At 42.7% G+C, this 21,917-nt stretch overlaps 1 protein-coding gene across 6 annotated transcripts in view; it reads right to left on the bottom strand.

The window, feature by feature from the left end:
• Positions 1 to 21,401, bottom strand: part of ATP11C (ATPase phospholipid transporting 11C (ATP11C blood group)) — a 62,016-nt gene extending 40,615 nt beyond the window's left edge. For 4 of the 6 annotated variants that reach the window (XM_026716685.2, XM_087941178.1, XM_026716688.2 and 1 more), the window contains exon 1: positions 4,515 to 4,724. In XM_026716685.2, coding sequence (XP_026572470.1) covers positions 4,515 to 4,565 — 51 coding nt within the window. In that variant the 5' untranslated portion in view covers positions 4,566 to 4,724. Of the gene's footprint in view, positions 1 to 4,514; positions 4,725 to 20,914 lie in introns of those variants that run through there. The other 2 variants (XM_087941179.1, XM_026716683.2) reach the window with 1 other exon arrangement.
• Between the last annotated feature and the right edge of the window lie 516 nt (positions 21,402 to 21,917).

Below are 21,917 nucleotides of genomic sequence, written 5' to 3'. Positions count from 1 at the left end.
GTTTTAAAAAAGAAATGTGTATCCTGCCTTTCCATCCAAATGGACTCCACAGGGCAGCAAAGAACAACATCAAACCAAGAATTAGCACAGTAAATGTTTTGAAAATACCAAACACAAACACAAAAACATTCCCACACAGAGCTTCCAAACTGCAGAGGTAACAAAATGAAAGAGGTCAGTAGAATTCCCCAATCTCTGAAAACTGAATTATGTATGCATTTCACTGATCTGGAAAACATCCAGTGGGAAAAGATGGCCCCATTCATCTCTTGTCCCCCCTGTTTAGATGCTAAGATGGAAATTCAAAAGAACAATCTGGAAGCAAAGGCAACCCACTACCACATCGTTGTCAAGAAAACAACATAAACATGGGAACCGACAAGTGTTGTTCAACCGGATGGCATAACTGGTTTAGTTATGACTTCCAGCATGAACAGGAATGCTGGTCAGAAGTGAAAGGGCAACAGTTCATTTGATAAACTACCGATTTCTGAAGAACTCGGATTTAAAGATCCAGAGAACATCCATTTTAATTATCGTAATACCACCCCACAGCAGACCCGAAAGAACAAACGGACAATTCTGGACTTTTCTAGATCAAATGGAAATCCACCCAGAAGCCTGCCTGAATCCCAACAAGGCTGCCCAGAAGACCCAATTCTACCACCAACATAACAGACTCCAATCTCATGACAATATCTGCTGTACATCAGAAGCATCTTCACCAAAACCATCTTCCCCGGCATTATACGCAAGCACCTTCTCCCCCAGAAGCTTTCTAACCATTCTGGAGGCATCTCTAGTTAAGTTCTGCAGAAGTTCCTCAGTGCCAAACCCATTTTGAACAGGAGATGTTCCACTAAAAACAAACAAAAAACCAATTTTCTTCTGCAAGATGCCCTAACAGATAGCCATCAAGGCATGTTGTAGAGAATGCATGTGGGTTTGAAGCTGTACAGCTCAAAAATTGCCCCAGAATCAAGTTTGGTTTCAGAGATTCAAACTTTCCTAGTTGCGGAAAAGTTTCCACATGGTAGGTTTAGGTTTTAAAGTGCCAGGAAAGGAGGGAGGGAAGGGGAGAGAGAGAGAGAGACCTACTGTTGTTGATTCATAGTCCATCTTTATCCAGTCCGTAATGGAAAACGGAAAAGGACTCAGATAAAAAGGCAGAAACTTTGCAGTAAAGTTTTTTCTTTCCTATGACCTAGATAGTCTCTCTGGTTTCAGATTGGCTAAAGCTCCAGAATATTTTTGTGACTTAAGCATACACTCTCAAATGCTTCTCTGGAAAAAGCTGTTTGGAACCGTTAAAAAAAAAAAAGTCTAAGAATATGCCCTTCCTCTTTTGGCTTTGGTGAGGGAAGGATTCGTGGAAGTGATAAAATTATAGCGGGGTTGCCGGGAAGGTGGAAGGAAAGCCATCGCGCCAACAGCTCTCCAGGGCATCCTGAACAGGAAGATCTATGTCAACACAAAACCCTGGACATTTTGTGTGAGGCGAGGTCAGATTTCCTCATGGTTCTGTCATTGGACATTCCTGTTCCTTCCAACCCGTCTTTTTTAAAAAAAACTGTGAATATTAAATTCTTTGAAGAGCCTTCCAAGATATTTCCATGTGGAACGGAAACACACAAACACATAAACACTCACACAGATTTCCAGATTGCCAATTTTCATCTCTAGAGTAGAAACTGTATTTTAGTGTATCCATCTATCCTTTTCTTTCACTTTTCTTTATCTTTCTTTTTCTTTCTATTTTCTTTCCTTCCTTCCTTCCTTCCTTCCTTCCTTCCTTCCTTCCTTCCTTCCTTCCTTCCTTCCCTCCCTCCCTCCCTCCCTCCCTCCCTATCATCTATCTCTCCACCCACCCACCAGGATGTTGGATGCCCAAACACCATAAAATTGAGGGCGACAAACTTTTTGGACTCCAAACTTGGATTCACACACACTGCTATCCTTGGCTTGCTTTAATCACAGTTTGTTCGAAGCTAAGCTTCAAATAAATGGGTTGGACCTGATGCTGGTAAGTTCTGGGCTACTTACTAAGCCAAACCGTAGTCTGCTTGGTTTATGTGTAGCTTGCTAACTGTATCTAACACAATTTAAGCCATGATTTAAGGCTCAGTGTGAGGCCTGAATTCAGGCATTTGTGACTGCCAGTAAACCCAGAGAAGCAAACATTGGTTTACTAAAACACATCAATTCCATCTCTGACTTATTATATTCCAAAGTCTCTATCAGAATCACAGTTAAGATTATGAAGGTGATCGCTGACTAATATGACACAAATATAAAATGAGATCAGATATTTCCCTTCTCTGTTTAATAAGTAGCCCCAAAATTTTGGGCTCCAGTTCCCATAAGCCACAACAGCCTGACCAGAGCAGACAAAACCACAGTCTGAAACACCCAAGGGAACTACATAGCCCATCTTACGTTAGGACTACCAAGTCCCCCCCCCCATGGTCAGTGTATCAACCCATCCCCTTGTACCGATTCACACGCCATTTAATTCATCTATCCCACCCTAATTATTGTCGTCCGCCTTTCAACTCTTCCAAAGATGGGAAGGCGGCTTACATATAATACAGAACAGAAACAATGCTTGTTAAAAACAATCTCAATGACTTTGATCTCAGCGCCTACCACTTCTGGTGGTTTGGGCTCCATGGAAGGTTCTGGAACAGCAATGGGGGAACCTTTGCTCTGGGGTACTCAGAGCCCACAAAGCTGGTCCAGCAGCAGCCAAGGTGGAGAGATGCTATTCCTGGGGAGGCGTTCCCATGACAACCAGCCAGCCCAGGACTGGCAGTTGGCTGTGGAATTCCAACATCCAGCATGAGAAAGAAAAAAAAATCTGGAAATGACCGTAGGAAACTTTTTTTTTTTTTTAAATTAAAAGATACAGGGACACATTTGTGCTGAGTTCAGTTTAATTCAAATTTGTAACACATACAAATCAGCTTGGTATATATATTGAGCCAATGAGGCTTTTAATAAGCTTCCTTCTCAGACGGAGATTGCTAAAGAGCAAGTTGCAAAAAAATATATCCTGACAAAGAAAAATAATTTCCAACCCAGCAATGGCTATTTTAAAGATCAGCAAAAATTCAGAATTCAGTTTGTCCTTTCTTTTCTTTTGAAAGCAGTGGCTTTTTAAATCGGGACAAAGTTGTCCTTTGGTTCTTACTACTTTCAATATTTTCAGGCTGAAAGGTTTTTCAATACTTAATCCGAATTTACCGAAGCAAGTTATTGGAACAGACTTCATAGGAATAGTTGTTTGTGGTGCTCTCTGAGCTTGGACATCTCGTTACCCAGCTAGGTGACATCAGTTTGACTTGAGGTTTGCTTATTGTTTATATATAGTAACCTGCCTTGCCAGTTTTGGCAGGAGTGAAGATCAGTGTATGGTTTACCGTTTGTTTGTTTGTCTGGAGTTTTTTTATCCCTGCTAATCTGGGCGTTGGGTGTTGAGCCATCTCAAACATTTGGAATAGAGAAATATGAATTTTCAAAACACCTCTGTCTTTAACTCCATAACTGTAGTGTGTGATTGTAAACAAAAGTCCAAAATTAAAAACAAGGCAAACTGAAATCATTCCCATAGATCTGTAACTAAGTTACTTGAGGGGGTAGAAGGGGTGGGGAATAAGTTATTTAGGAAAAAAAGGACATTTTTGTTTGAAAAACATCCCTTGGAAGAAGCTAATCTCTTCTAATTAAAATAGACAATGAAATGAACACATGACTTTCTCCTATGCATGTTTACACACCCAGCATATTTATTTTAACTCTTGAAAATATTTTCTGAAGAAAAAAAACATCCTTTTTTGCATTAAATTAATTCTTAAAAATAAAAATTGATGGGGAAACAACACAGAAAACGTATTTTTCATACTAAGAGTACACTTTGAACCTCAAGGAAAGTCTAATTTACTGACAGCACGTTTGCATAATATAAAGATCTATTGTTACAGGCAGAACTCAGGACTCAAGATGACTCTTAATAAGATCAAAAAAGTGACTTATTCCAAGTGGTTCATTCCCAAATAATTATTAAACCCATCCAACATATTGAAAAGGAAACCAATTTAACAGAATGAATAGAAAGAAGAGGAAATTGAATTTAAAAGATTGCCTAACTAATGCCGACATTTCAATTAGTCTTTCATTAGAAGGAGGGAAAAAACCCATATTTTTAAAGCAAGTAACTCATTTGCAATTCTTTTTAAAAGTTCCCTTTTGCTCAAGGGTGGGTGAGGGGGATGCTTTAAGCAGGCATTCTGGTTTAGCTACTACTTGCGTTTGTTTGCCTGGAAATTTCCTTTGAGTGTAAACAATGAGAGATAGATTTTTAAAAATTATTTATATCAACAAATTTATTTAGACGCTCAACTTGCACATAGGTGAGTCTGGATGGCTTATAAAAATTTAAATCTTTGCCCTATTCCAGACCCCGCTGAAGCGAAATGCAGAACGAGACCGAAGAAAATCGCCCCAAACAAACTTACCAACTTTGGCCAAGTTCTCAATACCACATCTGGGGTTAAAGAAAATTCCATTTCTCACAAGACAGCCAAATACTTTTCACAGGGGAAGAGAAGAAACAAGAGTGCGAAGATCTAAAATGGATTTATTGACCCTACCAAGAGCCAAAAGGCAAATAGGCTTTCCAAAAACTCAGATCATTCTATGCTGGAAGGCATTCAATTTAAACAAACATCCCTTCTAGAAGGAGGAGCTATGAGTTAGAGTAAACCTGGGTTGTGTTTTAAAGCTACAATCCTACAATCAGGGAACCTAATAAATGAATAAAAAGTCACACTACAAACAACTTTAAAGGCACCTCTTTGGGGATAATTTTTCCCCAAAAGGTTGCATTTCAACAATCAGTTGTATGCAAGATGTTAAACACATAAATTGTTATTAAATATATCCAGGCTGACATTAGCTATTTTATGTGCAACAGTAAATAAACCACATTAAAAGAATTTGTTAGGAACAAATCAATGTAAATCGATTGTGTAACATGTTTTAGTTATAGAGAATCAAAATTTCACATTTCAAGTTGCAGTGTCATCTGCAAATTCATTTATCATGGGCCAATAGAATAGAATAGAGTTGGAAGGGACTTTGTAGGTCTTCTAGCGCAACCCCGTTTAGTCAGGAAACCCTGTAGCACAATAACTAAGCACAGCCCACCCAAGGAATGAAAGCATTGATCTGTGCCATAAAATACTACCTTCAATTCTAAGACGTTAATATAAGGAGCTCCTAGACAAGGGTTTCCTTAAAATGAAACTTTAAAGATGAAATTTGAGATGAAAATTTAAAGTCTTCTTATGCTTAAGTCCACTTAGATCTTCTCAAGGTGAAGTCAACGCACCTTAAAGTTCCTAAGGTTGAAAAATATTGTCCTGCATTTAAAGTACACTGAAAATTGTTCGACTGAAACTCTAAAGACAAAAGCTTCTATTTGCACAATCAAGTCACTTTAAAAGTTAAAACAGACTCCAAGAACCATGCAAATAGAACTTTGACTCTACCAAGTGAAGCAACGTATTTGAGAGCAGCTCTACGTGAGTCACACACCAACAATCACACAGTGCAATTCTATATCCTGGTCATGTTTCTACATGCATGTTTCCCGTCTTAAAACGCCAGTTCTACGAAAGCCATTTTCCACCAGCGTCGAGTTCACCTCCTTTAAGCAACACTTAATATGTGCCCCAAAATTTCTCTCCGGGTCTTGGAAGATCAGGCCCTTAGTAAGCGGCCTTAAGCAGAAAATCTCAGAGCAGGCATATCTTGGCCATCTTCTCAAAGAACATAAATGTTCCAGGGTTGAGAGAGATGGACAGAGATTCTCTGTATCTGGAGGCACTGACATACTTTCCGAAGCTGAGCATGATCAGATTTGCCTGGTACTTAGATAAGAGACAGCTGGAGAAGAGAACAGCTCTGGGGAAGAGGGAGAATTGGAATATATATATATGTAAATTTTGCATTTTACTTCATTGACAAAAATCAGACTTTCTTTCTTTCTTTCTTTCTTTCTTTCTTTCTTTCTTTCTTTCTTTCTTTCTTTCTTTCTTTCTTTCTTTCTTTCTTTTCCTTCCCTCCCTCCCTCCCTCCCTCTCTCTCTTTCTTTGTCTTTGCACCTTTCTTATCTTTCCTGACTTTTGTTTCTGTTTGTATTTTATCTTATAACAAACTTTAATTTAAAAAAACATTCTAAAAATGAACGGAACCACTTGGATATTTGCTAAGAACACCGCATGGAATCCTGTCTTGGGAGTCTGCAGGAGTTAAATTCGGTTCAAAAGTGACTTTACTTTTAAAGACCTTTTTTTTTTTTTTTGAAAGCTTGTCTCTCTAATATTTATTAACTGCTGCATTTTACTGAGCAGCCAACTTGACCTTTGTTCCACAAGCATCTGCAATCTGGGATTTGATTAACTCCAGCAAACGATGATATGAAATGACCGAAAGTTGACTCAACCTGGGATTCAAAGAACGTTGAAATTCTTGATTTTTGCTTCTTCCTTTACGATTATACATATTTCGTTCTTAGGAGAGAAACCAAAGGAACTCCATAAACTTTGTACACCCAGGTTCTTTTAAATCCAACACCAGGGTTAGATTCCACCCCCACAAAAATGGGTTCTTTGGCTTCACACCCAGTAAAACAAATGTTTTCCAAGAACTAAAAAGTAAAAGATAAGGAATCAGTTCTAAGGTAAGAACACTATGTGCTCTATAAGTTCCAGTTCCCAGAACTGGGTTTTTAATAGAGGAAGAAGGAAGAAGTTGATCAAATTATTTCTTCTTTATAGTCTCACTGCAGGGCTTAGTAGCATAAAGTATTAGACTGCCCCTGCCCCCCAAGAGCTGCATAGCCCAAGATTGCCAAGAGTTTCCCCTCACTGTTGAACTATTCAAGAAGTCAGGATGTTGGGGAAAAAAACATCTCAGTTCTGAAGATCTACAGGCCAATTTTTTTTACTACCAGTTCTGTGGGCATGGCTTGGTGGGTGTAGCTTGGTGGGCATGGCAGGGGGAGGATACTGTAAATTCTCCATTCACACCTCACTCCTGGGGGAAGGATATACTGCAAAATCCCATTTCCTCCCCACCTCACTACCCTGCTTTCCAGCTCCATTCTCCTGTGTAGGGCAACCAAAGAAGACCCAGCCAATCAGCTGGGACTCAATGGGAGGCAGAGAAGAGATGGGGGAGGGGCCAGTCAGAGGTGGCATTTGCCGGTTCTCCAAACTACTCAAAATTTCCACTACCGGTTCTTCAGAACTGGTCAGAACCTGCTGAATACCACCTCTGCTACAGGCTTGAGTTGACCATCTGAATCCTATGGTTCTCCTACCTACTGGTCATCAAGAACTGCTGATGTCCCTGAACCAAAATAGCATTTTCTTTGGATAATTATATTTCAGCTTAAGAGCTTTTGGTTTAGTTCTTGTAGTAGTTCCAACAATACATACTTGTGGCAGTCACATAATACACCTAGGGCTTTATACTGCAAGCAAAGAACTGTTATGTTACGCTTACACAGTGCACTAGTTGTTAACATTCATTGTAATTTGGACTTAACTTGTGTGGATTCAGTCACTATATTTGCAAAGGAGAATGTTACTCTATCCATCACAAACAGACACTTTAAGAGGTGATTTTAAAAGATTAGCTTCCACAAAATCCATCACAAAAACATTTCCTCTGGGAAACCAAGGTCAGTATAAATATTATTATTTTAAATTGATAAAGGAAGGAAGCCGAAGGACGATTCTAACTCAGTTCTAACACTTGAGTGCTGATGGAGAGAGAGAGAGAGAGAGAGAGAGAGAGAGAGAGAGAGAGAGAGAGAGAGAGAGAGAGAGATTTCATTATATCTAGAGAACAAAGTTTCCATTCCAAAAGTAGCCAACGAAGGTTCTGATGTGAAAATAAGCCTCAAGGTTGATGAAGTCTATTTGCAGAGTTTTGGAAGAGTTGTCTTCCTGTTGTTGTTTTTTTTAAAGATTAAATTGGCATTTTGCACTTCGTTTATTCATTTTCATCACATTTCTACACAGGAACCAAATAATTTCCCCCTACAACAACCCCTTTTGAGGAAAACCCAGAGTCTATTGTAACAGAGGTGGATTCAAACCTAACCCAATCTTTTAAACCACACTGTTTTCTCTACTCAATTTTATATTTTAACTATCTGGTTTGACTGGTTTGTCCGTGATATTCGGGGTATTTATAGCCCGGTGTGTATTTAAAAATTCTCATGCAATGCAGAGTCAAAGGTGTTTTAATCAGTGCAAATCTCTTCTGTACTAAAAAAAACCACAAATGCTGCTGAACTCCATTTTGCTCTGTGTCAGGATATGTTTCCACAGAAATGACACCTATCACTCAAAAGGGGAATGTTTGTTACATTCAATGTTCCTTTTTTTTTTTTTTTGCATGCAGTGGTTTGCAGAAGTCTCCATTGATCAGCAAGCTGCATTAATAAATTCCTGGCTTATATTTCCTAAAACAAATATTTTATCAGCTGTAGTAAGGAGGGAGAAGTAAATGCCAGCGAATGCATCCCAATTGATTTCCTGGTAGAATAGAGGATTAGGCTGATCGCCCTTGATGTTCAACCACAACGGAGCTCAACATTTAACGATGCTAAGTGAAACATTTGTTTTAAGTGAGTTTTGCCCCATTTTACATCTTCTCTGGTCCAATGAGTCATTGCCATTGTCAGTAACATGGTTGTTAAGTGAATCTGGCTTGTCAGAAGGTGGCAAAAAGGGATCGATCACGTGACACACGTGAGACGGGAGGCTGCAATCATCATAAATACCAACCAGTCGCTAAGCATCTGGATTTTGATTACGTGACTCTTGGGAACGTTGCAACGGTCGTGTGAAAAATAGTCACCTTTCTAATTTGAAACAGCCACTAAATGAACTGGGATTGGACAGCCATTTGTCTGAAGTGGTGTAGGGTTTCCTGCTGAAGCAGGGGGTTGGACTAGAAGACCTCCAAAGTCCCTTCCAACTCTGTTATTCTTGGTTTCTGATTTAGCCTCACAACATCTTTTAAGAGTTATCCCAACTCTGTTATTCTATTCTAAATCCTAATCTTAATCCATATATTCCTAATCCTAATCCATATTCTATTCTATTGCTATTCCTAATCCTATTCTTAATCCTAATCCTATTCTATTCCTAATCCTAATCCTAATCCTAATTCCTAATTCCTATTCCTAATTCCTATTCTATTCTATTCTATTCTATTCTATTCTATTCTATTCTATTCTATTCTATTCTATTCTATTCTATTCTTGTTCTTGTTCTTGTTCTTGTTCTTGTTCTTGTTCTTGTTCTTGTTCCTGTTCCTGTTCCTGTTCCTAATCCTATACCATATTCTGTTCTAATCCTAATCCATATTCTAATTCTAATCCTAATCCTATTCTATTCTACTGTTGTGGCTACCTGTATACCGTTCTCAACCCAATTAGAACCCAGAAAGACATACACACACTGACACATGTGGAAGTCTTCCTCTGAACACAACTGGCATGGGGATCCTACCCACTTAAATCTCCTTAAATCATTGACTAGGTGCAGAGTAATCAGTAAAAAAAAGGAGTAGCATTAATAATATAGGGCAGAGTTACTCTCCTACTGGTAGGAAGCCGTTCTTAGCATGCCGTCCAACAGAACAAAAGTGCTTTATTTATTTCTTGTTATGCCTTTCTCTCCTTTATTTACTGCTGCAATCCAAAACCCCAGCTGTTCTTATAGCCATAAAAAGAAAAGAAAAGAACCCTCTTAACACAAACCTTCTTTTCTCTGTGGTTTGTGAACTGTCTTCGTTGTGGGTTGCCACAAAGAAGAGGGGGTCGAGCTATTCTCCAAAGCCCCTGAAGTTGTGGGTACTCCATCACTTTTAAGAAAAGACTAGACAACCACTTGTCTGAAATGGTACGAGGTCTCCTGTCTGAGCTGGACTAGAACAACCTTTTGGACCTCAGGGACCACCAAACTCATAATTTTAAATCCCGCAGACCACTAATATGAATTTTGACTGATGGTAGTTTAACGACGTTTTCCCAGGGGCTTTGCAGAAAGCAGCAGAGACCCTGGGAAAATCCCCCCAAAAAGTCTACAGGAAAGTTCCCTGCCCCGTTTTCCTACCGATCGATCATTCCTTATTTGGGATCGCAGGATACTGTCTCCAGCTCCGTTCTCAGGAGGAGAGAGAGAGAGACTTTTGGCTGCATGCAAGGAAAGCAGCAGAAGCCGCAGAAGTTTTTCTTTCTCTCCCCCAAACTCCACCAGAAATGAGTCTTTGCTGGCGCAGCCTCTTGGAGCAGGAGGCCTTGCAGGGTCCCAAAGACTCATTTCTGGCGGAGTTTGGAGGAGAGAAAGAAAGACTTTGGCTGCTTTCCTTGCATGCAGCCAAAAGCAGAAGAAAGAAGTGGAAAGAAGCAGCCCGGTGGCCAGGCCAGGCGCGTGGGGCGAGTGGGGCAAGTTCCCTCACTCCGCCCTTTTCCCCCTCTCCTCCCTACTTTGTGTTGTTCGCAATGCAAGCGATGCAAGCCTTGTGTTCCCATGGGTCATGTGGGTGGCACAGCCTTAAGTTCCTATGCAGCCTGGATTAATTGCTTTGGGGGTGGCATTTCTCTGCAGACCACTAAAATTTTCTCACGGACCACCAGTGGTCCCCGGCCCACTGGTTGGTGACCATTGGACTAGAGGATCTTCAAGATCCCTTCCAACTTAGTTATTCTGTTCTGTTATTCCGTTAACCGATAATCGTGCAGATAAAACCACAATAAAAGTCAGATTCTATGCTGCCCTGAGCAGCTGCCTGAAAGGGACGGGTATGGCGAAAAAGTCAACATGGCAGCTGCACTGATGCGACTGAAGCTCTGCTTTTTTAAAATATGTGTCCTGATCATTTTCCCCCCCAACAGTTTCTGCCTCTTCCGTAGTTTTCTGCAAATAAAAGTTAAGTTTTCAACTAACAGCTCATTTTGTACAAGGTTGTGCATGAATGAACAGATAAAATGGCAGTTAAATATAGTTTGAAAGTAATTGTTGGGTCTCTGAGACGATTATGCCTCTAAAAAATAAAAAAGAAACCAAAGATATATCCTTTGCAAAGTATGTAAAAAAAGCCATTTTATGCCAATCTGTTTTTTAGGTCCCTCAATTAACATCATTCTCAAATCAAGCCAAACGCAAAAGCATGAAAGGTTTCAACATCAGATCTGAGAAATGAACACAATATATTTTTTTTCTCCATGACAATCCTTTCTGTAGTTTTAAAGGTCAAGCCAGGAAAAGATTCCATTCTGAATGGAATGGGGGCAAAAGGAAAAGTAAATCTCAAACAAATTCCCCCCCCCCAAAAAAAAAAACAGAAGAATGAACTTCACACTTTCAGGAAGTGTGGGGTTTTTTATTTTTTATGCTGGTCATTTTTATTAGTGAGAGAAAGTCCCTAAAAGTTGGAACTTACTGCTAACGAGAAGTAGATTTTTGCGTGAAGAAAAAATAATAATGCCAAACCCAAGAACAATATTAAACTGTGGGATCCTTGGTGCTCGGGGGTTTTCTTGCAGACATTTCATGACCCAATTAGGTAACATCATCAGTGCTAGTAGGGAATAGGGTTTGCTCTCTGTTTATAGCTTGCCTGGCCAGTGTGGTAGTGTATGGCTTTCTCCTTCATAGTTCCTTATATTGTTTACTGCTTGATTGTTTGTCTGGTGTTAATCCCTGCTTATCTGAGTAGTGGCTGATGGAGAGGTCTTAAACGCCAGGGGTCCCAGAAATATTTTCTTTCCAGAAACATATTTCTGTTTCTGTGAAATATTAGAAACTGGGGAGGGGGATAGCATGTGCCCAACACATGTACATGGTTTTTTTTCTGGCCTCACTTTTGATCTCTGTAAACTACTCATGAGCTTGTCAATAAGAAAGAGCCAGTGCAAAAATCTGTGGTTTCATTCTATATCATCACAGCAATAGAATAGAATAGAATAGAATAGAATAAGGAGTGATAAGGAGTGATAAGGAGATTAATAGTAATGCAGACTTTGTAAATAGTTGCACAGTGTTGAGGGAATTATTTGTTTAGCAGAGTGATGGCGTTTGGGAAAAAACTGTCCTTGTGTCTAGTTGTTCGGGTGTGCAGTGCTCTATAGTGTCGTTTTGAGGGTAGGAGTTGAAACAATTTATGTCCAGGATGTGAGGGGCATATAAATATTTTCCAATAATTTGGAACTCGTTATTTCTCCATGCTCTTCTTATTCACATAATATTTCTGTGCTGAGTAATGAGCAAAAGTATTTTTTTATGCAACAGGCTACAAGATAACAGCATGACGAGAAAGGAAACAGGATGGATGATTCTTGGGTGGTACATTTAGTACAAGTTCAGAATAGTTAAATGTTGGAGAGAGAGAGAGAGAGAGAGAGAGAGACTAAAATTTTCAATAGCCATGTTTTTTGAAATCACTCGCCAATTCCAAGTGTTGTCAGTTATGTTATCTTTCTAGGAACACCCAAGACAGAAAGGGTTAGACAAAGGCATCCTTGATAAAAGTCTATAAATAACAAAGTGGTTGCAGGAATTCACCCCATAAATACTTGATGACCTGGAAATTGCAAGAGATTAACGAAAGCAGCCAACCTGAAGCCTTAAGTCTATCATAGTTCCCCTGCAATGGAGAATTTTGGCTTGTCACAAATGGAAGTTGGTTGGCTTTTAAAATAACTTTAGATCTAAACTAAAGAGAGGCATCTCAGGATGTTCTTGAGTTTTTAAGTTCCTGATCTAGACTCGGGTCTGATTGGGTAGCTTTGGAGTAGGATTCAGGCCCCTCTGCAATTTTACTCTGTAAGGTGCTAGTCCTTAAGGTTTTTGGAAGATTGGTCTAATCTGCCTGGCTTCAATGACAACCCAACTACAAAAAAACCCCACTATTTGAGGAATACCTGAGGTCCTTCATAGCTATATCTTACGACAGTCCTGTGAGGCAGTGGTGGGATTCACAAATTTTTACTACCGGTTCTGTGGGCATGGCTAGGTGGGCGTGGCTTTTTTTTTGCAGCACCATCCACTCCTCATTTTGGGGGGCTTTCCTAGCTTCAGGGGAGCCTCCAGGGGGGGTATTTTTGCTCTCACAAGGCTCCCCTGGAGCTCAGGAAGAAAAAAAAATGGAGCACAGGAGGGGCACGCAACACCCATCCATGCTCCGTTTGGGGGCCTTCCTGGCCTAAGGGGAGCCTTGTGGGGGGGGGTTGTGTTTTTTTCTCCCAGGGAGCTTCCTTGGGGCCCCAAGCAGTAAGAAGCAAGGAACAGCTGATTGTTGGGAGGTTAAAAAAAATTACCTTAAGGAGTGACTGGCCAAGCAAGCATCGTGTGGACAGGATGAGGGAGCATCGGGCATCAGGCAGGTGGGGCAAGTAAGTGACCGGGCAACTGGGTTGGGGGCGTGGCCAGCCAAAAGTTACTACTGGTTCAGCGACCCATGCCAAATCCTGGTTACTGGTTCATGTGAACCGGTGCGAACCGGCTGAATACTACCACTGCTGTATGGCAGGTCAAGATAATTATGCACGATTTCTCAACGGGCAGATGAGCCCAACAACAGAGAATCATGAAGCCAGGCCGGCCATTTTGTTAAAATTATGCTGTGTTGTTTTGAATTATTTTGTGTGTGCGTGTGTGTGAATCAAACCAAAGTTGATTGTCTTGGTTTTAACGTTGGACTCTTGTTTTATCTCACTTTTGTTCTCCTCAAGGACTATTTTTGCGTCTTTTCTACGCTGTTCAGCCCTGGAAGGAAGAAATGTGATAAAAATATAACCCTGTTTTTGTTTTTCCTGGCTGCAAAAATGGTGTTCAAAGCAACGGAACAACTATGTGCATCACACCAAGACGACAATTCTGAAATCCAGGGAGAAACAAGACTTACAAGAGGTGGAAAATGTTTGTTCTTTTACCCTCTCTATCTCGACTTCTCCAATCTCCTGTCCTTGCAAAGCTAACTTTAGCCTATCCCAAGTTTTCTTTTTATCTTCCCAGGGCTAACCAGGAGCTGCAAACCGGGTTTTGCAAATGCAGTTTCAGGAAACATCCATCTGCTGCGTCTTAAAGGAGCAGAAGGGCCTCTAATGGAACTTGGCAAGGAGGAATGGAAAAGGCCCAGCAAACTAACAAAAAAAAGAAGGGGGGGGGAAAAGAAATTGAGTAAGAAGAGGAGAAAGATTTCAGCCATCCATTTTCAATGGGGAAAATCGCCACTTCCAAAATATTGCTTTGTTTTGAGGTTGAACAGCAGCCAAGTTGCAATCCGCTCATGGGCTTGTTGAGTGTGTCTCAGTGAAAGTGTTTTGCAATGCCCAAATTTTCCTCCTTGTTGTGACCCAGGAAAAGATATGAGGGGGGTCTGTAGATACTTTCACAGCCCTCTTTTTGACTCCTGCAGTAAACCGATCCTCGATTGAAGGAAGGTTAGTAGTAATTGTTCTTTCTGCAGTCCTAATTATCCTCTGAAATCTGTGCCTATCTCGTTTGGTTGCAGTGCCAAACCAGACAATCTACACAAATACACACACACACACACACACCCCCCCCCACCCAAAGAATATCCCCTGCTGCTTTCTTCCTCCAATTCTCGGCCTCTTCCATCATCCATTTTTGGGGACGGGGGTTTCTCTTCCAATTTCTACTGCTCGGTGCTTTCCGCAAAATTAAACTCCCTGACATAAACTGTTTCAACTCCTACCCTCAAAATGACACTATAGAGCCCTGTGCACCAGAACAACTAGACACAAGGACAGGTTTTTCCTGAATGCCTTCACTCTGCTAAACAACTAATTCTCACAACACTGTCTAACTACTTAGTAAGACTGTATTACTATTATTCTTCTCATCCTTCCTATTACCTATCTTTTCCAACTCATAATTATAACCATGTTGCTTGTATCTTTGCAATTTATATTGTTTTATTTGTTCCCTATGATTTGATTGCTTATTAGTAACCTATGACTATCACTAAGTGTTTCTATCTTATGATTCTTGGTGAATGTATTTTCTTTTTTTCTTATGTACACTGAGAGCCTATGCACCAAAGACGAATTCCTTGTGTGTCCAATCATACTTGGCCAATAAAGAATTCTATTCTATTGTATACAAAGGAGGTAAAAGACGACCATGCTTTGGTAAGGAAAAGCCAGGCCAAATAAATACAAAACACACACCAGTGGAAAAAGAGAAGAAGAGCCCAGCACACAGACTGGAAACATCCCCTGGCTAGCTAAGAGTTTAATCAAATCTATTTTTATTGGGGTCATTAGCAAGCACAAAGCAAACAGAACAGAAAGCGTAAAGACGAAACTAAAAGGATTAAATTAAGTGACAGAAGTGACAACAACTTCAGAGTAAGGCTGGAAGGCCTAAAATAAGCCACAGCGGGTAAATATAAAACAGAAATAAAAGCTGAAAGGAACATTTAAAGGGGAAAAGGGATGACTTAAAATGTGAGCAGTTTAGGAAAGAAGCAACCAATCGACCAGAATAAGTCAGTAAGGCTAGTTTAGAAATTAATTAGACAACAATTTCTAACCTTGCACTTTTGAGTGAATCACCCCTCCTTGTTAGGTGAGACCAGACAACAGGGTGCAACCGACTGAATTCACACATGACTGGAGAGAAGTCTGGCTTTCTGCTGACCACCCATAATAAGAAAGAGGTAGAGTATGCCAGCATCTGGAGGATTGTAGCTTTCCTACCAATGGACATGACGTTCTCTGGAAGAATAAAATGGGAAACAATCCATAGCTTCCCCCTCCTCCCCCTCGATTTTTATTTTATCTCAAGAAAATTTGGAAAGCCAAGTGGAATATTTCACGCTTTGAACGTGGCCGGATGGTCACTACCCCATCTAAACAAGGGACACAGATGGGAAGGCTAAAAAGACCAAGGGAACCTCCCATCTCAACAATAATCTCAGAAATTTTCTGGAGCCAACAACTGGCATGGAGGAAACTCACAACCCACAGGAACAGATTTTCGGATTATCCGAAGCCACCAAAGAATCTTCTGTCATGAGTTTACCCAGGATTGAGAAAAACTTTGGATGGCCTCCGATTCCTAGGTTAGGATCACTTCAATATGAGCCAGCCATGTGCTGCAGCTGCCCAAAAAGCCAACACAGTCTTAGACTGTATAAACAGAGGGATAGAATCAAGATCACATGAAGTGTTAATACCCCTTGATAAGGCCACACTTGGAACCTTTACATCCAGTTTTGGTCGCCACGATGTAAAAAAGATGTTGAGACTCTAGAAAGAGCGCAGAGAAGAACAACAAAGAGGATCAGGGGACTGGAGGCTAAAACATAGAAAGAACGGATGCTGGAAATGGGGATGACTGGTTTGATAAAAAGAAGGACTAGCGGGTGACATGATAGCAGTCTTCCAATATTTCAGGGGCTGCCCCAAAGAAGAGGCAGTCAAGCTGTTCTCCAAAGCCCCTGAAGGCAGGACAAGGAGCAATGGATGGAAACTAGTAAAGGAGAGAAGCAACTTAGAACGAAGGAGAAATTTCCTGAAAAAAAGAACAATTAGTCAGTGGAAGAGTTACCCTTCAGAAGTTGTGGATGCTCCAACATTGGAGGTTTTTAAGAAGAGACTGGACAACCATTTTTCTGAAGTGGTGTAGGGTTTCCTGTCTAAGAAGGGGGTTGGAGTAGATGACCTACAAGGTCCCTTCCAACTCTGTTATTCTACTCTATTTGCTCTAATTGACTGGATCCTGGTTTGATGAAGAAGCCAGATGTGCAAAACACTAACCTCACATGAAATGTTACTCCTCAATCTTCTGTGTGTGTGTGTGTGTGTGTGTGTGTGTGTGTGTGTGTGTGTGTGAACTAAAGCCACAAAAACAGGGTTCGATTTGAAATAAAACTTGTTTCTGTGATTCCTGTATTCCATAAAAGTTCTCATTTAGCCTTGGTAGCTGAAGAGTTATCACCGCTGGGAGAAATCCAGCTTTTTCATAACTTTTTGGAAGTACCAAGCCACGGAATCCCAGCCAGAACACACACGATTTAAATAGAGGAAATGGGTTAAGAATATACAATACGGATCATTCTTGGGAGTGAAAAATCCATCTTCCTATCCACCAATTAACTCCTCAAGGATGGGACAGATTTAATGGTCTTGCATGGAAGGGAAAATTAAGGACAAACCAGGGCCTGCCATTAAACACACTAATATTTATCACGGTTTCATACACATCTGGCTTGGAAATACGTATCTCTCTCCTCCATCACCACAGAGGCTATTTGAAAATTGCAAAAAAAGTCAATTATGATGAAATATTCCAATATGGTATCAAACATTCACAACACTAGGCATATAGATTTTTTTAAAAAGGAAAACCAATCCTTCAAATCTCAACAAAGCAAATAAAGACACAAACTCCTGGCAGCATGTACACAATATCTGGCTTCACAATAAAGGCAAACCCATTTTCAGAAACAGGTACCCTTCCCGAATCTGTAAGTCACACATCATTCTATCACATATAATTTTTTGCATTCGATGCTTTTGCGTTTCCCCACATGGGATGGCATTTGTTTAAATGTTAATCCTTAACTCAACACTGTTCGTTTAAATAAAAGAATCAAAAGATCAAAGAAACAGAATTGTTGGCAAACTGTGTCAGGTGTGTGTATTTAAAGGGCAAAATAAATTTATACAGGCCAATCCCACAGAACGGGTAGCACCTTACATCCATAGCCCCACCCTAATTGGAGGCCTTGAAAGAATTAAATACTAGGTCTAATTTTCTGCAGGCATTCTGTTTCCTTTTTTCCAGAAGCAATGAATGAATGAATCAAATCCAGAACCAAATTCTTTTGCATTTCTTAATGTGCCCGACGGCAACCTTATTTAGCTTCAGGTTAAAATGTTGAGTTGTGTTTCGCAAAATAAAAATAAAAAAAATAGCAGGCACGCCATAAACAAACCCAAAGTCGCAACACAATGAAAGTAGCAAGTTTGAAGACTGTTGCAAAATGTAATACTGCGAAAGAGTAAGTTCAGTTGTCCTTCCTTCTCCTTAGTTCAGGGAAGTCCGGTCTTCAGAATTTTTCTGGAGACCTGAAGATGTCGCAAACTGAACTCAGGTGTGATGACCCAAAGGGGCGTGGCACAAAGGCCACACAGTCATAAGCAATCAGAGTCCCTTTTTGAGCTCCAGCTTTGCCCCCAATGTCCTGGTTACCTTTTGGGCTGGAGAAAAACTTTCCCAGGAACAGCCTTTGGCTGCAGAGACTCAAGTCCAAAACATGGTCAACACAAACTGTAACTAAAAGTCTAATCAAGGTAGGGTAATTAGTCCGGAAGGGCAAGAGAAAGAATTCCAGGCATGAAAGCATGACAATAACTCAACACAGTTGGGAAGAAGCCAGGAACGCAGATAACCAAAGTCAACACAAGGTAAACTCACGCTTGTTCCCAGCAGATGCTGCATTCGGCATGCATCTCTTTTAAACTCTCTTCGCAGCTGTGGCTAATGAAGGGAATCAAGGCCCTTCCCTCCCCTGTAAGCGATGCAACCCACGTTGCTCCCTTCTACGTTCCTCCCTGTGTGCCCTAGGATGAAGAGGAGGTGGGCCTGCATCTTCCTCTGAACTACCTCTCCCTTATTCTACTTCCTCCTGCTTTGCCCAGCCGGACTTTGCCCTTCCCCAGTTTCCTCCACAGCCAACAGAGCCACACTCCCACTCCCTGTCAGCTGCTTGGCCTCCTACTCCGAATTAGATTCCGACAGGGGCATGACACAAGGATCTTTGGCTCACAAAACTGGTATTAGGACAAATTATCTCTCTCTCTTCTTTCTTTCTTTCTTTCTTTCTTTCTTTCTTTCTTTCTTTCTTTCTTTCTTTCTTTCCTTCCTTCCTTCCTTCCTTCCTTCCTTCTTTCTTTCTTTCTTTCCTTCTTCTAACAACAGCAGCAAAAAAAGGCTGTAAAAAGGGGCAAAGCTGATTTAACACATGTCTCACTTAGCAACATAAATTTGTTGGCTCTATTGCAGTCATAGGTGGAGGATTAAGTGTACTACATGGGCAGCAATGCACAAACCTCAGCTGGGTGACTTTGGCCTGATTCCTTTCTTTCTCCCTCTCTTTCTCTCTCCCTCTCTCTCTGTCCATCTCCCCCCTTCTCTCCATTTCTCTCTCCATCTCTCTCCCCTCCCCCTCTCTCAGCCCACCTCACAGGATTGTTGTAGGGAAAATAGGAGGAGGAAGATGTGTTGGATACGTCTATGGAGATTCTCAGCCATCCAGGGCACGGCTGTCTCAAAGGTGCTTTTTTTCCCTTCTTCTAGAGACGACTGGACTTTCTATTTTTTTTCCCTCTGAAGATGTTTTGCTTCTCATCCCAGAAGCTTCTTCAGCTCCGAGAGAAGCTGAAGCAGCTTTTGAGAGAAACCGAGGAAGCTTCTGGGATGAGAAGCGAAACGTCTTTCAAGAAAAACCAAGAAAGCCCAGTTACCTCTTGAAGAAAAAGAAAGAAAAAGCACCTTTGGGACGTGTGTTGGACATGTTTGCTACCTTGAGCGATTTGCAAACAAATCGTAAAAGATAGGTTACAAGTCAATAAAATAAAATAAAAAAAATGCATCGTCTGTTTAGGCAGCTGATCAAAACTTCCCCCAAGGACAGATTGTGAGAAGGAAGTGCTGGCGTGACAAGAAGGTGTTTTACAGAGGCTCACTATCCCTTTTCTCTCCTGGTTGACAAGGCCTTCAATTTTTTTAAAAAAAGCAGAGTTTTGCAGGCAGATTGCTACACCTCTACACCACCCCCCAACAAGCCCGCGTGTGTGTTTATGGTTCTCAAGTGTGACCACTTTCTTCTTTTGAAGGCACCATCCCCTGCTGGGCCAAACAGAGTCCCAAAACAAAAGCAAAATACACCTTTTTGCATTTCGGCAGCAAAGGGAGGAAAGAAGAAAAGGGACAGGGGCCAGAATACGAGGGATTGGCGCTTACACAAATATCCTCTTTAATTGTAAGGCAACCTGGTGGAGAGAGAGAAAGCAAATCTCCCTGCAGTCAAAGAGCTAGCTGGTCAGTTTGTTTGTTTTTATTTCCCAGGGAGGCCTGTTGCTGATGGACTAGCTCTCGGTTTGCAAGGAAGTGCCGTTTTTCTCTCTCTCTCTTCCAGCAAGCTGCCACGAGACACCCTTTGCCACCTTTCTACTTTGCAACAGAAATGCAAACACCTCCTATCTCCCGTTGTCACCGATTCTCACGCCGTTGGGGTAGGGCTCAAGTCTTGCGGGCAGGGAGCAGGGAAAATCTTCGCCCCTGCTCCAGCCTGACAGCTCATTTTTAACCCCTCCGCCCCCAATGGCACGGAGAGGGCAGCTTTGGAAAGCCAGCGGGGAAACCCCCCACACCCCCCACCCTCTCCATACACATAAGGGGAGGGATTTAAAAAAAAAAAAAACCCACGTTCTCTCCCATCTGCTCCCTGGAAGCCACGGAGAACAAAGGAACCGGCAGGGCGGGAGAGGGAGCGAAGAGACTAAAATGATCCGGGGGTGGGTGAATGGGAAGAGGGCCAAGGAAGGAAAGGGACTCCAGCCGAGGGTTCAACCCTCACCCCCTCCCCACGGCTGCGGGAGAGAGTCTGGGAAGGAAGCTGCCTCTTCCAACAGATCGGGAAGAATCCGTAGGGAAGGAAAGCGCAGCCCCGCCACCCATCAGGGGAGCCTGGATGGGGGCGCAGGCCGGCCTCTCAAGGCTGGGGAGGGGGAGAGGAGACGACGACCCCCTCCCGGGAGAGACCCTCCCTCTTGCCCGGCCTCGGCGGAACTTACAAAGCGGTTCAGCTGGCGGCGCAGCATGGTGGAAGTGCCGCAGCGGCGGGGAGAGCCGAGGGGCGCGCAGGAGCGGCGCTGCGCTGCGCTGCGGGCCTGGCGGGCGAGGCGTGCCCAGCCTGGGCGAAGAGACCCGGAGCGGCCCGGGCCGGGTTCCCACCCCAAGCCTCCGCTCGGCCCCGGGCCGGGGTCACCGGCGGCGTGGCGGCGCGCTGCCTCTTTTCCGCATCGTGCAGCCTTCTTCTTCTTCTTCTTCTTCGCCTCCTCCTCTTCCTCGCCTTGCCGAGCCGCAGCCCCCTTGCAGGAGCACCGAGCCGAGTCAAAGAGCTCAGGCTGGCCGGAGGCGACTGCGGGCCAGCATAGCTGGAGAGGCGGCGGAGGGGGCGCCGAGAAAGGCGCGCTTGCTTTCCGTGCAAACAGGAGGAGGAGGAGGAGGAGGAAGAGGAGGAGGAGGAGGAGAAAGGCGGCGTTTCGGAGGCCGGAACGCCGCCCTGCAGGCTGGCCGAGGCTCAGGCGAACTCTGCTGGCGGAGGCGCGGCTCCCCAACCCGGTTCGTCCCCTTTTGGCCGGGCACCTCCTTCCCAAGCGCGCCTGGCGCGCCGCCCAGAAGCTCCACAGCCTGCCCACCGCTTCTTGGGGCGGACCCTCGCCTCTACTCGCCCCGTCCTGGCTCATCCCGAGCCGGGAGGCAGTTTGGGGAGGTGTGGCGCGGGGGTTGCTGTCCCGGGACGCGCGGTTTGGGATTCTCTCCCTGCGCCTTTCTTGGATCGCCCCCGTGCGTAAAACTGGAGAGCTGCGCCTTCGGGCAAGGATTTTGGCCGCACGCTTCGCCTCTCCCGCTCGGGAGCTGTTGCTCCTCGTCGCGGTGCTGACCCTCGGCAGCCGAGCCGAAATTGATTCGGTCCGAAATCGACAAAAAAAGGAAAGACTCGGAAGGTGTCCCAAAGGTTTTGTTTTGTTTTTTCCCCAAGAGGCGACTGGACAAAGAACTGGGCCTGGCTAG

Source organism: Pseudonaja textilis, chromosome 12 (assembly GCF_049901715.1).
Source record: "Pseudonaja textilis isolate UNSWEBS1 chromosome 12, rPseTex1.2, whole genome shotgun sequence".
Lineage (NCBI taxonomy): Eukaryota > Metazoa > Chordata > Lepidosauria > Squamata > Elapidae > Pseudonaja > Pseudonaja textilis.
Note: the sequence above shows the minus strand (reverse complement) of the source record. Positions and strands in the feature narration are given on the sequence as shown.